The sequence below is a fragment of the Podarcis filfolensis genome, assembly GCF_964270895.1.
Source record: "Podarcis filfolensis genome assembly, chromosome: 10".
In the NCBI taxonomy this organism is placed as follows: Eukaryota; Metazoa; Chordata; class Lepidosauria; order Squamata; family Lacertidae; genus Podarcis; species Podarcis filfolensis.
Genome location: NC_139612.1, coordinates 53,198,617 through 53,210,642, shown reverse-complemented (window position 1 = coordinate 53,210,642; position 12,026 = coordinate 53,198,617). Strand labels below are relative to the sequence as shown.

The 12,026-nt window shown below is 45.1% G+C and overlaps 1 protein-coding gene across 1 annotated transcript in view; it reads right to left on the bottom strand.

Annotated features, from left to right (window-relative positions):
- The window catches only part of AKR1D1 (aldo-keto reductase family 1 member D1), a 34,582-nt gene that overhangs the window by 1,103 nt on the left and 21,453 nt on the right, over nt 1–12,026 (bottom strand). The window contains exons 3-8 of the mRNA XM_083574210.1: nt 9,201–9,317; nt 7,718–7,795; nt 7,008–7,130; nt 3,801–3,910; nt 3,152–3,317; nt 1,351–1,433 (exon numbers count right to left, since the gene is read on the bottom strand). Coding sequence (XP_083430336.1) covers nt 1,351–1,433; nt 3,152–3,317; nt 3,801–3,910; nt 7,008–7,130; nt 7,718–7,795; nt 9,201–9,317 — 677 coding nt within the window. The remainder of the gene's footprint in view (nt 1–1,350; nt 1,434–3,151; nt 3,318–3,800; nt 3,911–7,007; nt 7,131–7,717; nt 7,796–9,200; nt 9,318–12,026) is intronic.

Here is a 12,026-nt window from a genome sequence, read left to right as displayed (position 1 = left end):
CTCCTACAATATGAAGGATCCATTAGAGTAAGTATTCATATGTAAAAATATGATTTTACTTATCAAGACACAATCTTTGAATCTGAGTAGGCTTTTTAAGGACAAGTGTTTGGCTTTTGGAGAAAACATGGGTCAGTTTGGGTTATTAAGATTAAACATCTGATTTTCACTAATGATTCCCTGACTATATGTGGTACAAAGTGTAGCCAAACCCTGCATGTATCCCAACTCCTTTAAGGATAAACTTATCTGGCTCTCATTTCTGTTGCCTCTTTCTCCCTCTTCCACTATGAACTGGCAGGCAGCCCATCCAAACCTGGCTGCACCCTCTAATTGAACTGCTGGGACTCAAACCTGGATGAGTTTGGTTTGGTTATGTAAGGGGACATTAATGTCCTGACTGGCTTCCAGGAGTCTTGGGAGCGATGATGTTAAAGCTGGCATCTACTGGTGCATTTGTTTTGCCAAGGCTGTTTCGCTGCAGACTTCAGTCGTGCAAGTCCTTGGGCAAGAGCTAGCCAAATGTAATACAATACCATGGGCTCCTAAAGCTGCATTGCAAGTGACCAACTTTCCACATTTCCTAGAACACATGGAGGATGTTCTCAAGTTTCAGGATCAACAGAATGGCCATGTTAGGAACCTGCCAGCAAACTGGAGCATAGCTGTGATCCTCAGCTTACTTAAGGCAAGGAAGCACATCGTCTTGTGCAGGAGGACAATACTTTGACTTAAGAGCTCCCAATCCATGTAATGAAGAAGACAGATCAGCTGCAGCTAGTCTGGACAGACCTAAGAGCATAAAGGAGCTGAGCTACCAGTACTGTCTGGTGAATGGTTTATGGCAGGGTGGGGAACCTAAGTCCTACCAGATGTTGCTGGACTACAACTCCCATCATCCCGCAATGGGCCATGTTGAATAGGGCTGATGACAATTGGGAGTCCAAGACACCTGGAAGGTAGCAGGTTCCCCATCCCTGGGTTATAGGGAACACATTCCTGTAAGAATCCAAAGCAATTGGTTGATGTTTCTAGGGCCAGGGACCTTTGCCTTATGCAATGCAAAATCCTTCATTCTGCAGAATGTTTTGGCACCGCCTGTAGTGCAGCACCCTAAAACCACCTTTGCAGGGACTGAGAGAGAGAGTGGAAGTCATGGAAGTGTGAGAAGCAGCCTATCAAAGAGAAAATCTTATCCAAAGCCGAAAAGGCCCTCCCTCCTTCCGTAGAGTGGATTTTTGGGTCCTGCACTGAAAACACCAGGAAAGGCCCCAGCTCACATTTAAGCTGTGGTTATCACATCAGTACAACTCATGCTTCTACATGCTGCATATCTAGATTTATACTTACATCAACATCTCCACGTAGCGGATATTTTTGTTCAGCGCTTCAATCTCTTTCATTTCTTTGTCAGTAAGGGAAAAATCAAAGATCTTGGCAAAAGAGAGAGAGAGAGAAACCACCCATTATCCTACATTTATGCAACTGATGACTAAGCCTGTGTCTTAAGTGTGGGCTTGTCCACACTGACCTTTTGTCCTGCTTGTTCCGGACTTTAGCGCTCCATGTCTGTCAATTTGGGTTTTCTGTAGATTGACGTTTGCTCTGATTGAGCTTTAGAGAGTGTGTTTTTGTGGAGCAAAACAAAGGGTGCTCAGACCCGGGGCTTTAAATTGAGAGCTGTGCCCTTAGCCTCTCCTCTGGCCTAAAAGGAAATGGATGCTGGACAGCAGGCACACCCTCATTCTCGCAGCCCCTGCAAAAGGATCAAATGAGCAGCACATGATAGTATGTGGTGGAATGAGAGCAGCCATAAGGGCCATAGCTCAGTGGCAGAGCATCTGCTTTGCGTGCAGAAGGTTCCTGGTTCAATCCCCAGCATCTCCAGGTATGGCTGGGAATGCCTTAAATCCTGGAGAGGCGCTTCCAGTCAGTGCAGACAATACTGATTCAGGTGAGCCAATGGTCTGATTCAGTATAAGGTAAATTGCTTAAATAACCAGAATGGAGGACAAATTCACACATGGGCACTCAATATTTGATGACTTGCATGAGGATCATCTAGTCCAGTTCACAAGTACCCTGCAAGGTAGGTTAGACTGCGAGTTTGTGACTGACCTGATTTCAGCTAGTGAGCTTCAATCCCAATAAAAGATCTGAATCTACAGCAAGCCAACCACTCTGTTCCCTATGCCAGAGTGGTGGGCTTGCTGTAGATTCAGATCCTCAGATCCTTATTATTTTGGAATAAAGGCAGGTACAACTCCACCAAGGGCCGCAGCATGTGGAGGAAGGCATTATGGAGTTCCCCAGGACAGAGGAGAAAAGGAGAGAAGCCGTCTGTGGTCCCTCCAGTGTTCACTGGTCTTCAAGAAGTGGGCTAAGATCCACTGCTGGGTTGCATCCTGGGCCAAGATTAAATGCCAACGGCAATACTATCATCACATAAATATAAGGTTAAAAAAAAAATGGAAGTGGGTCCCAAGCACATGGCGGGTCCCTGGTTTGAAAAAGTTGAAGATGACGGAAGCTGACAATTAATGCACTGTATTTTTCGCTCCATAAGACGCACCTGGCCATAAAACGCACCTAGTTTTTAGAGGGGGAATGCAAGGGGGGGGATTCTTTAAAGGCAGCTCTGAGCAGAGCCTGTATGCATCCCAGGCTCTGCTCAGCACTCCCTTTAAAGAGCCGCGTGAAGCATGTTTGCAGCTCTTGGGGACTTTTCCCCAAGGAGGGAGAAGGGACTGACGGGCTGCCCTTCTCCCTCCTCGGGGATAAGCCCCCAAGAGCCGCACACATGCTCCACATGGCTCTTTAAAGGGAGCGCTGAGCAGAGCCTCCCGCCTGCATTCACTCCATAAGACGCACACACATTTCCCTTTACTTTTTAGGAGGGGAAAAGTGTGTCTTATGGAGTGAAAAATATGGTATTGGTTTTGTTTTTATAACGGTGGAAGTTGTTTTTTAAAAATTGGGGGGGGGGGATTGAACAGGTTGAAGACTGCAGACGTGGAGTGCTATCTCTGCCTTGCTGTCAAAGACCCTTTTGGAGGTTGCAAGGCTAGTGGGCTTTGCTACCTTCTAGTGAGGTGGGGAGAAAGAACAGCAGGTGCTTTGCCACACAGAGCAGGCTTTTTTGAAAGCTTACCTGGAAGTTCTCTCTAATGCGCTCTGCGGTGAAGCTCTTAGGGATGACCACCACCCCTCGCTGGATATTGAAGCGGAGAGCCACTTGAGCCGCCGTCTTGTTGTATTTTTCTCCAATGGCCTTTAACACAGGGTCCTCCAGCAGTGGAGGGGAAGACACATTCACCCTTGTTGTAGAAAGGGAAAGGAAATCAGCCTAGATTTGCCTTACATGGCAGTCCGGTGGCAGAAGAAGAACTAATGGGGGTGTGAAGGGACTGAAGCAAGACCAAATCAAGTTGTTATCCGGTTTTGAAAACCGCCCTGCTGAAGGCATCCGCAAGCAATATGGGTGCAATACAGCTGATTTTTAAACTGGGTGCCTTGCCTATGCAGGTAGTGTGAGAGTAGCATACCGGTGATCTTTGGACCAGGTGAGGACCATGCTAACAGATTTCAAACCAATTTAGCAACAGATGGAGCAGCAATAGAACAATGTGGACCCTGCAGCAGAGGAAAGAGGGTGAAGTTGTCTCCAGCAACAATTCCCATCATCCCTGACCACCGATCATGGTGGCCGGGTCTGATGGGAGTTAGAGTCCAACCACATCTGGAGGTCTACAAGTCCCTCACCCCTGCTCTAATATTCCTAAACACAACATCTCACTCACCAGCTTTCATCTCTTGATGTTCCTAGAGGGCTGTATCCGACAAGGACAATGTCATGTTGTTTGCAAAATTCCAAAAGTTTGGGCTGGGTGAAATACGGGTGGCATTCAATCTGCAGAGACAGAATGCAGAAGGCTGGGTTAATGACAAAGTGGCCCAACAAGAAACCTTGTTCACAAAGTCAACATGTAATTGCCTGTAATTTCCCCCTAGGGAATGATTTTCAGTGGAAAAACTGCTGGAGGGGAAACACTTAGGTCCTTCTCCCCTCATTTTCACACAACCATTTCAACCTGCTTGGATAACTAAACTCTTGACTAGAGCTCACCATGGTGTATGATGAAGCCATCCTGCTATAGCAAGGACGGGGAACCTCTGGCCCTCCAGGTGTTGTGGGGCTACAACTCCCATCATCCCCGATCAACGGTCATAATGGCCAACAAGCATGACCACCGGTCAGGGATGATGGGAGTTGTAGTCCCACAACATCTGGAGGGTCAGAGGTCCCCAATCCCTGCTCTATATATTTGCCACAAATACAGTCCCATTATAAAGCTGTGAAAGGTTTGGGGATAAAATTCTAAGAAAGGAAGGAGAAAACTGGCTTCTCTCAGGGTTCTGCAAACTTTTGTTGACCCTGGGAACCATCTGCATGGGCCAATGCTTCATAGATTTAAAAGTATCTATTCCATGGAGCAGTCCCAATTTATCCCAGGACTGATTTATTGTTTGTGAAGTTTATTGCAAGGCTGGTCCCAGTAAAGCATGCCTTCTAGCCCATGCAAATCCTCCTTTGCTCAAACTGGAGCCTCTGGAAGTGGGGATGAGAAAAGACTTCAATAAGGCTAGCTTATTCAACTGTAAGCTTATGTTGGTGGAACACACTGACCTCATCCAGTTGCCAAGAAAACTGTGTTCCAGCCCTCTCTCTCATTCTCTCAGTGGGTTTTGTCAAAAAAGTGCAGAGTGCTCAGAAATCCATTGTCTCCTAGATTATTCTTTTATAATCGGACCCACAATCTGCTTTTTTTGATGACACAGCTTTTGTAGCTCCAGAATATCTCGTGTACAGTTCTTATTCAACAAGAAATGGAGCCAAATGTACAAAGGAGTGGGCTGCAATGATTTACAGTCCTCCATTTTAAGGTGTCTTCTACTTAGAGGGCTCTCCAATTCAAGTCCAGTTTAAAGAAAAAGATCACTAAGATGGGAGAACAGGATGGGCCTGGAAGTTGCCCATCCATAGGGAGCACCTCAGAGGCAAACTGAGCAGGTCACCTGGTCACAGTGACTCTCGGTACGTTGGCTGGGTGAGTTTGTATACACAGTGGTAAACGTGTGGTTGGGGAAGTCCATCCATGATTGGCTATGACCACTGTTGACATGTGGCACTTGGTCGATTGACCAACCTTGAGTGCAGCCCTCAGGTTAGCCACCCCTGTCCTAGAGACCGGCTGATTGACACATAGCCCTGTTGCTGCCTGCAGTCTTCACTCTTATGCCAGCCAGTTCAGGTCTTTTAGCTCTCATTTCCGCCATATCTTCTCCCTTCATGCAGTTACCAAGTAGTTGCTCTTCCCACTTCTTTCTCCCACATAAAGATATTGTGTTCTTGTGCTTGAAACAGACAGGTTAGGCTAAGCGTCATTTAGGATTGCCTCACTGCAATTTATGAGTCCATGGAAAATGAACTGAGATTTAAAAATTATGATCATCCTTCTAGCCTCTTTCCTTCCTCCGATCTTTTCGAAAGAGCTGATGGCAATTCACAAGATCAGTGATCATGTTATCCTTATTGTTGTAATGGCATATCAAATATTTTCATTGATGAATATAGGGACAAGTTGGAGAATACCTGGTTTGTGGGGAAGGGGGACAGAGAGGACTGGAGGTGCATGATTTGTGTGATATGGATTTGGTGTGAAATGAGTGGGGGTGGGGAGAGAAAAATAAGTAAGGGTGTCTGAATGAATGAAGATCTACCGTGCCACAAGTGGGAATCAAAGGTGGGCTGAAGGCTGCCAAATTCAGATCCTATTTGTGAGCTTCCCATAGGGATCTGATTGTGAGAACAAGATGCTATACAGTGGTACCTCTGGATGCGAACGGGATCTGTTCCAGACCCCGATTTGCATCCTGAAGTGAATGCAACCCGCATCCGCGGGTCGTGATTTGCTGCTTCTGCGCATGCGCGTGATGTCATTTTGAGCGTCTGCGCCTGTGCTCCGTACTCCGTTACTTCCGGGTTGCCATGGAGCGCAACCCGAAAAGCCTTAACCTGAAGTCAGTGGCGTAGCGTGGGGGGTGCAGGGGGGCCAGCCGCACCGGGCGCAACATCTGGGGTTAGGGCAAATCCATGGGTTAGGGGGCGCAAATCCACGGGTTAGGGGGCGCAAATTACTTGCCTTGCCCCGGGTGCTGACAACCCACGCTACGCCACTGCCTGAAGTGACTTCAACCCGAGGTATGACTGTACTAGGTGGGCTTTCATAGAGTCATATAATTGTAGAATTGGAAAAGACATGCAACATATTTAGGTATAGAAAGATGAGTGGAAGGGAATGGAAGAGACATGAGTGCATTTGTGAGAGAGGGGGAAGAATCTTGGGTAAGATTTTAGGGTATTTTAGATTTTTTTGGTGGGGGGATATGATTATAGGAGGAAGGAGAAGTGCTGAACGTGAGCCCAATGCTACTCTTGTTGCCCAAAGGGCCCCACAACAATCTGATACTGGCCTTGCATCTTTATGATCTGAAGTGGGGCAGGTTTAAGATCATTATGTCCCATGTCTGAAACTACTTAACCACTCATACACTCAGCCATCTGAAGCCATGAATACGCTCACCACTGGGTAGTTCCCTCAGCATAAGACCATACAAAGAGCCTGGCCCATCTGGTCCAGCCTCCTGTTCTCACAATGCCCAACCAGATGCCTGTGGGAAACCCGCAAGCAGGACCTGAGCATAAGAGCGCACTCTCCTCCTGTGGTTTGCAGTGGCTGGTATTCAGGAGCGTTACTGCCTCTGACTGTGGAAGCAGAGCACAGCCATCATGGCACAGCTGCAAGATCGTAAGAATGGTCCATACAAGATGCTTTGGTACTCTGATACGTCACCCAAGTACCAAAAGCATACAGTGCATGTCAGATGATGTGAAAACAACAAGATGCTTGCTCATGTCACTGTATCACTTTGCATATCTCCATTACCTGGTTGCTGACAGGCTTGTGCTTGAGTCCTGGTTTGTTGAGGATCATCTCCAGCTGCCTACGGTTGAAGTTGGACACCCCAATGGACTTCATTAGGCCTGCGTCTTTACATGCTTCCAAAGCCTGTCGGAATAAAGCAGGCAAAATAGTGGGAAGGCAGCCGAGTAGAAGATTTATAGCAATTCCCCAAGGAGGGAGGGGACTTAGTAGCAACTAAGTGAGGAAAGAGCCAATATGTAGAGGGGAACAGGAGAAGGCTAAGAAGCTTCTGCAGGGAGCAGACTTTGCTGACGAAATAGCCTTTGATCAAGAACTTAAATAAGGAAAGACAAGGAAGTGATTTATCTCCACAGCAGAAAGGGAAAAGGGGGAAAGGAAGAAGGAAAAAACTAATAGGCAGAACAGTGAGATAGAGTGTTGATGGGAAGGTCAAATGAGAGGGGGAAAATAAGGCCCTATCTGGGGTAGTCTTCATGGAGCCACAATTCTCCAAAGCAAAGCTAGCTTGGGAGCACTGTGAGGAAGTAGAGCAGTGTAAAAATCCAGACCTACTTCACATTGTTCAGCAGCCTCAGGCCAGAAAAATGAAGATAAAGGTAACCAGGTAAGCTGGCCAGGATCTCTGACAGAGGAAGGGGCATGAAGTTTGCCCACACCTGCCTTAGGAGATGCAAAGATGATGGTTCCACAGAAGCTTCAGATCTACTCACCTCCCAAGTGGCACATAGGTCTGTCTCATGGTACATCCATTTCCCATTTTCATCCCTTGGGTAGATGCGCTCTCCAGGCTGAGGGGAAAAACACACACAAAAATATGTTTGTGGAAGAGAAATCCACAATGCATAAGTATTCTGTTTTTTTACTTTCCAGGGGAGAGGCAGTGGGTACCTTGGGACTTCTTGGAGAGACAGAAAAGTATGTGTAGAAGCAGGTGGTAAGTGATTAAATTGGAAAGAAAGCACATATAAGAAGAAATGTGTACTTAGGTTAACAGAAAATGGACATGGAGGTTGAACTTTGTCATCTGAAGCTGAAATGTACCTCCATTGCTTGAACACATGTACCAAATTTCATTCTGAAATTCCAGTGGTCTTCAGAGATCTCACATTACAAAACAAACTGCCTTTTGCAAGTTTGCTTCCTTGATTCCCAAGAAGTGGCTTGGGTTTCAAGTGACGTCTGATTTATTTTAACAAGTTACACTCTGCCTTTTGATCAAAATTATATCCAAAGCAATTTACAATACAATACATTAAAACAACACACACACAAAATAACAATAACAGCAGCAACATCCTTTTTCTGGCCAGCAGCCGATGCCTGCATGCCTTTCCCTCTATGCTCATTCACACATTACTCTGAACCCATGTACAAGCATGCTGGTTTCTCTGTTATCCCACCTACACACATACACCTGGCTATGTGTCCCCATAGGTACTGTTTACTACATAGCAGCCAGAGAGTTGTTTTTCAGCAGGAAACCAACACACACACACACACACACACACACACACACCCTGATCTGCACTGGGTGGATGGCATTGAACTGGGATTTTCCATGAAAAGAAAAGTGTCAGCATGAAGCCTGCTTTTTAAAAAGAGTGAATTTAGTAATGTGTAGCTCGGCCCTTAGAAATGACTGTTGGAGCGTTGTGGGATTAGCAGGAGGAGAGGAAAAGGACTGAAAAAAATTCCATGGAGTTGTCAAGATCTGAGCGTACAAACATCAAAGAATCATCTGCCTAAAGGAATTCCTGTTTGCCTCCCCTCATACCCTGCTTGTATGTTTGCAAGGAATGCATATTCTACACAGAAGCTGTATGTTCTCCAGTCCTTGCTTGCCAACACTACAGACAGAATGTTGAACGAACAAATCATTAAACCAAAGGTCTCGCTTTGCTTGGCCAATTAAAAAATTCATGGCAAATTTATGTTTTTATAAATTAGTGTGTGCAACTTACCCTATATGCAAATCTGCCTCCGTGTGTGTGTGTGTGTGTGTGTGTGTGTGTGACAGAGATAGAGAGAGAGAAAGAGAGAGAGAGAGAGAGAGAGAGAGAGAGATGCATTTTGGGTGGTGAGTCAGTGGCCTCTCTACCTGTAAATGTGAAGTTTACTCCAGGTATTCTTCCTAGTTCAGACTGGAACACACTAATACACTAGGAGGAGCTCTAACACAACTTTTCTCTTTACCTTAAAAGCCATTGGCAGCTCAATAATGTAGAGATCAACGTAGTCAAGCTGCAAGATCTTCAATGTCTTCTCCAGAGTTGGACGCACCAGCTCTGGTGGGTGGCATGTGTTCCACAGCTTGAGGGAGAAGAGGAAGAAAACATAAATAAATGTGATAGAACCTTCACCGCAAGCTAAATGCTGAAACGAAGAAAATATGGCATTTCAAGGGCATGCTGACTGAAGTTAACCACAGGCAGCTACACTTGGAGAACCACTATAAATAACAAGGTTGCAACAAAAACTGTTCTTTCAGAGGGTATGGAATTTTCCATGAACAATAATTGCAACAGCAGTAAGGAGTGCTTGATGTCAGATGATCCATTTTTCCTTTGCTTGAGCTCAGGATCCCTGCTGAAAGATGGCTTAATGTCATGGTGACTTCCTGCTCTTGGCAAGGATTGGCTGCACTTGGGAGTTCCCAATTGGAGACCACACGTTAAGTATCCTGATTGTGCCTTTGAACCCATGACTTTATCTGCGTGATCTCATATATGAAGGGACAGCTCTGGAGATAATTGCCTCACAGCCAAAATTAGACCTGCTGGGCCAAACTAAACCCCAACACTGATGTATCTAACAAAAGGAATTTTAGGTCACAAAAGTGTTTGCCATAATAAATTGTTAGCCTTTATGGGGCCACAAAACTCTTTGTTCTTCTTTCATGGCAGTCCAGAAATAGCCACTTCAACAGAAGTAAACTGTAATGCTGCAATCCTACACCCAGTTACCTGAGAGTAAATCCCATCTAACTAAATGAGGCTTACTTCTGAGGATTTAGGTATACGGTTCTGCTGCAGGAATAGGACCCAGTTCTTGGCTTCATTTGATCATTTTCAAAGTGTGCATGAATAGCAGCTCCAGGAAACAAAAACAAAAACCCTTTCTAGGAAAGGCTATGAACGCTGGGTTATTCTTTGCATTGTAAATATTAGCTTCGTGTTTCACAATGGGTCTTCTCTCTTCCAAACTCTTTTTTTCCTATTTGTGTTCAAGAGGATCTTCTCAGTGCACATAGCAGTCCTGTGTCAATAAGTGAGAGCACCAGGTAGCTGCCAAATTATTCTTTTGTCCCAGGACATCACTTTCTCTGCAAACACTGCTTTCAACTTAATGAAATAGAAGAACTATTGGGATGGGGGTGGGGAGGAGCAGCCAAACAACCAAAATTTCTGGCAGTGTAGGAAAATCGGGGGTGAGGTGGGGGTTGGACCTTCAAGTTCTTTGCATGCAATAAAATAAAATAAAATAAAACAAAATAATGCTTTGCTTTGAGAACTGTGCCAGAATACAGATGCTGCTGCTTTCAGTCAGCAAATAATTTTTGATTGTGAACAATTATCCTGGCACTTGCGAGTTTGGAATAATTTCTGATGAGTCAGTTGACAAACTTCAGCTCAACCTTCTCCAAGTTGGTACACTGCAGATGTTGTTGGACTACAACTCCCTTCATCCTCAGCCACTGGCCCAATTAAGTGAGGGTGATGGGACCTGGAGTCCAAACCTTCTGGAGGGCAAGGCATTGTCGAAAGCTCCTTTAGAACTTGTACAGATTTCAGAGATCTAGCTGTTTTGAGTAAAGATAGTTAGAACTGGATTATTAAAGTGTCCTTTGTACTGCTTATCGTCAAAACCTAATAATTTTAGACAAAACGCTTCCATAAATAGATGGTAACAATCGTAATTATGCAGAAGGAAAAGGAACAATCATATTATCTAGAAATATTCCAACAAACCAACACACTTGTCACTTATAATAGATTGTACAGTGGAACCTTGGTTCTCGAATGGCTCAGTTGACAAACAAATCGGCTCCCAAATGCCAAAAACCTGGAAGTAAGTGATCCGGTTTTCAAACATTTTCTGGAAGCCGAACATCTGATGCAGCTGTCGGCTATTGTTTCCAGGGTGCCTGCACTAATCAGAAGCTGTGCCTTGGATTTCTAACGTTTCGGGAGTCGAACAGATTAAGTTTGAGAACCAAGGTATTAGACCAATAATCAGCAACTTAATATATCCCTTTCCACATCCACACAATGCATTTAAAGCACTCTTATGCCACTTTCTGACTTAACAAACTATAGAGCGCTGACCTCACAGAGCTAAAATTTCCAGCACCTTTAACAAAGTTCAGTTCCCAGGATTCTCCATGAATGCTGAGATGATATAAGGTGGGGTTTTTTAATGTATCTTGTGGGCGTAGCCAATGGTATCGCAAGGAAAATTCCCCACAGTATCTATGGAGCAGAATGAAAGCAAATTTTCATCAAGAACTGTGCCTCATGGGTTACGGCCCAATGTATTTCTTTAGGGCAGAAATCTCTCTGTGTGTCTAGATTTTGGAATCTGGCAAGCAGAATGGTCTGCAACAGGCATAGGCAAACTTGGCCCTCCAGATGTTTTGGGACTACAACTCCCATCACCCCTAGCTAACAGGACCAGTGGCCAGGGATGATGGGAATTGTAGTCTCAAAACATCTGGAGGGCCGAGTTTGCCTATGCCTGGTCTGCAGGGTCTCAGATGAACTAAGGCAATGTTACCAGTGTGAAGAATATGCAAGATTTGTTGCTCCAAGCTGGCTAGCAGCATTAGGTGAACCCAGTGGTCGATCCGGATGCCCTATTTGAATGTCATGCTTATTATCATCTATTTATTGTTATTTATTATGACATTTCTATCCCACCTTTCCTCTAAGGAGCTCAAGGCTGCATACACTGTTCTTCTCTGCTTCCGATTTTAATCGCACAACAACCCTTTGAGGTAGGCTCAGAGACAGTGACTAGCAA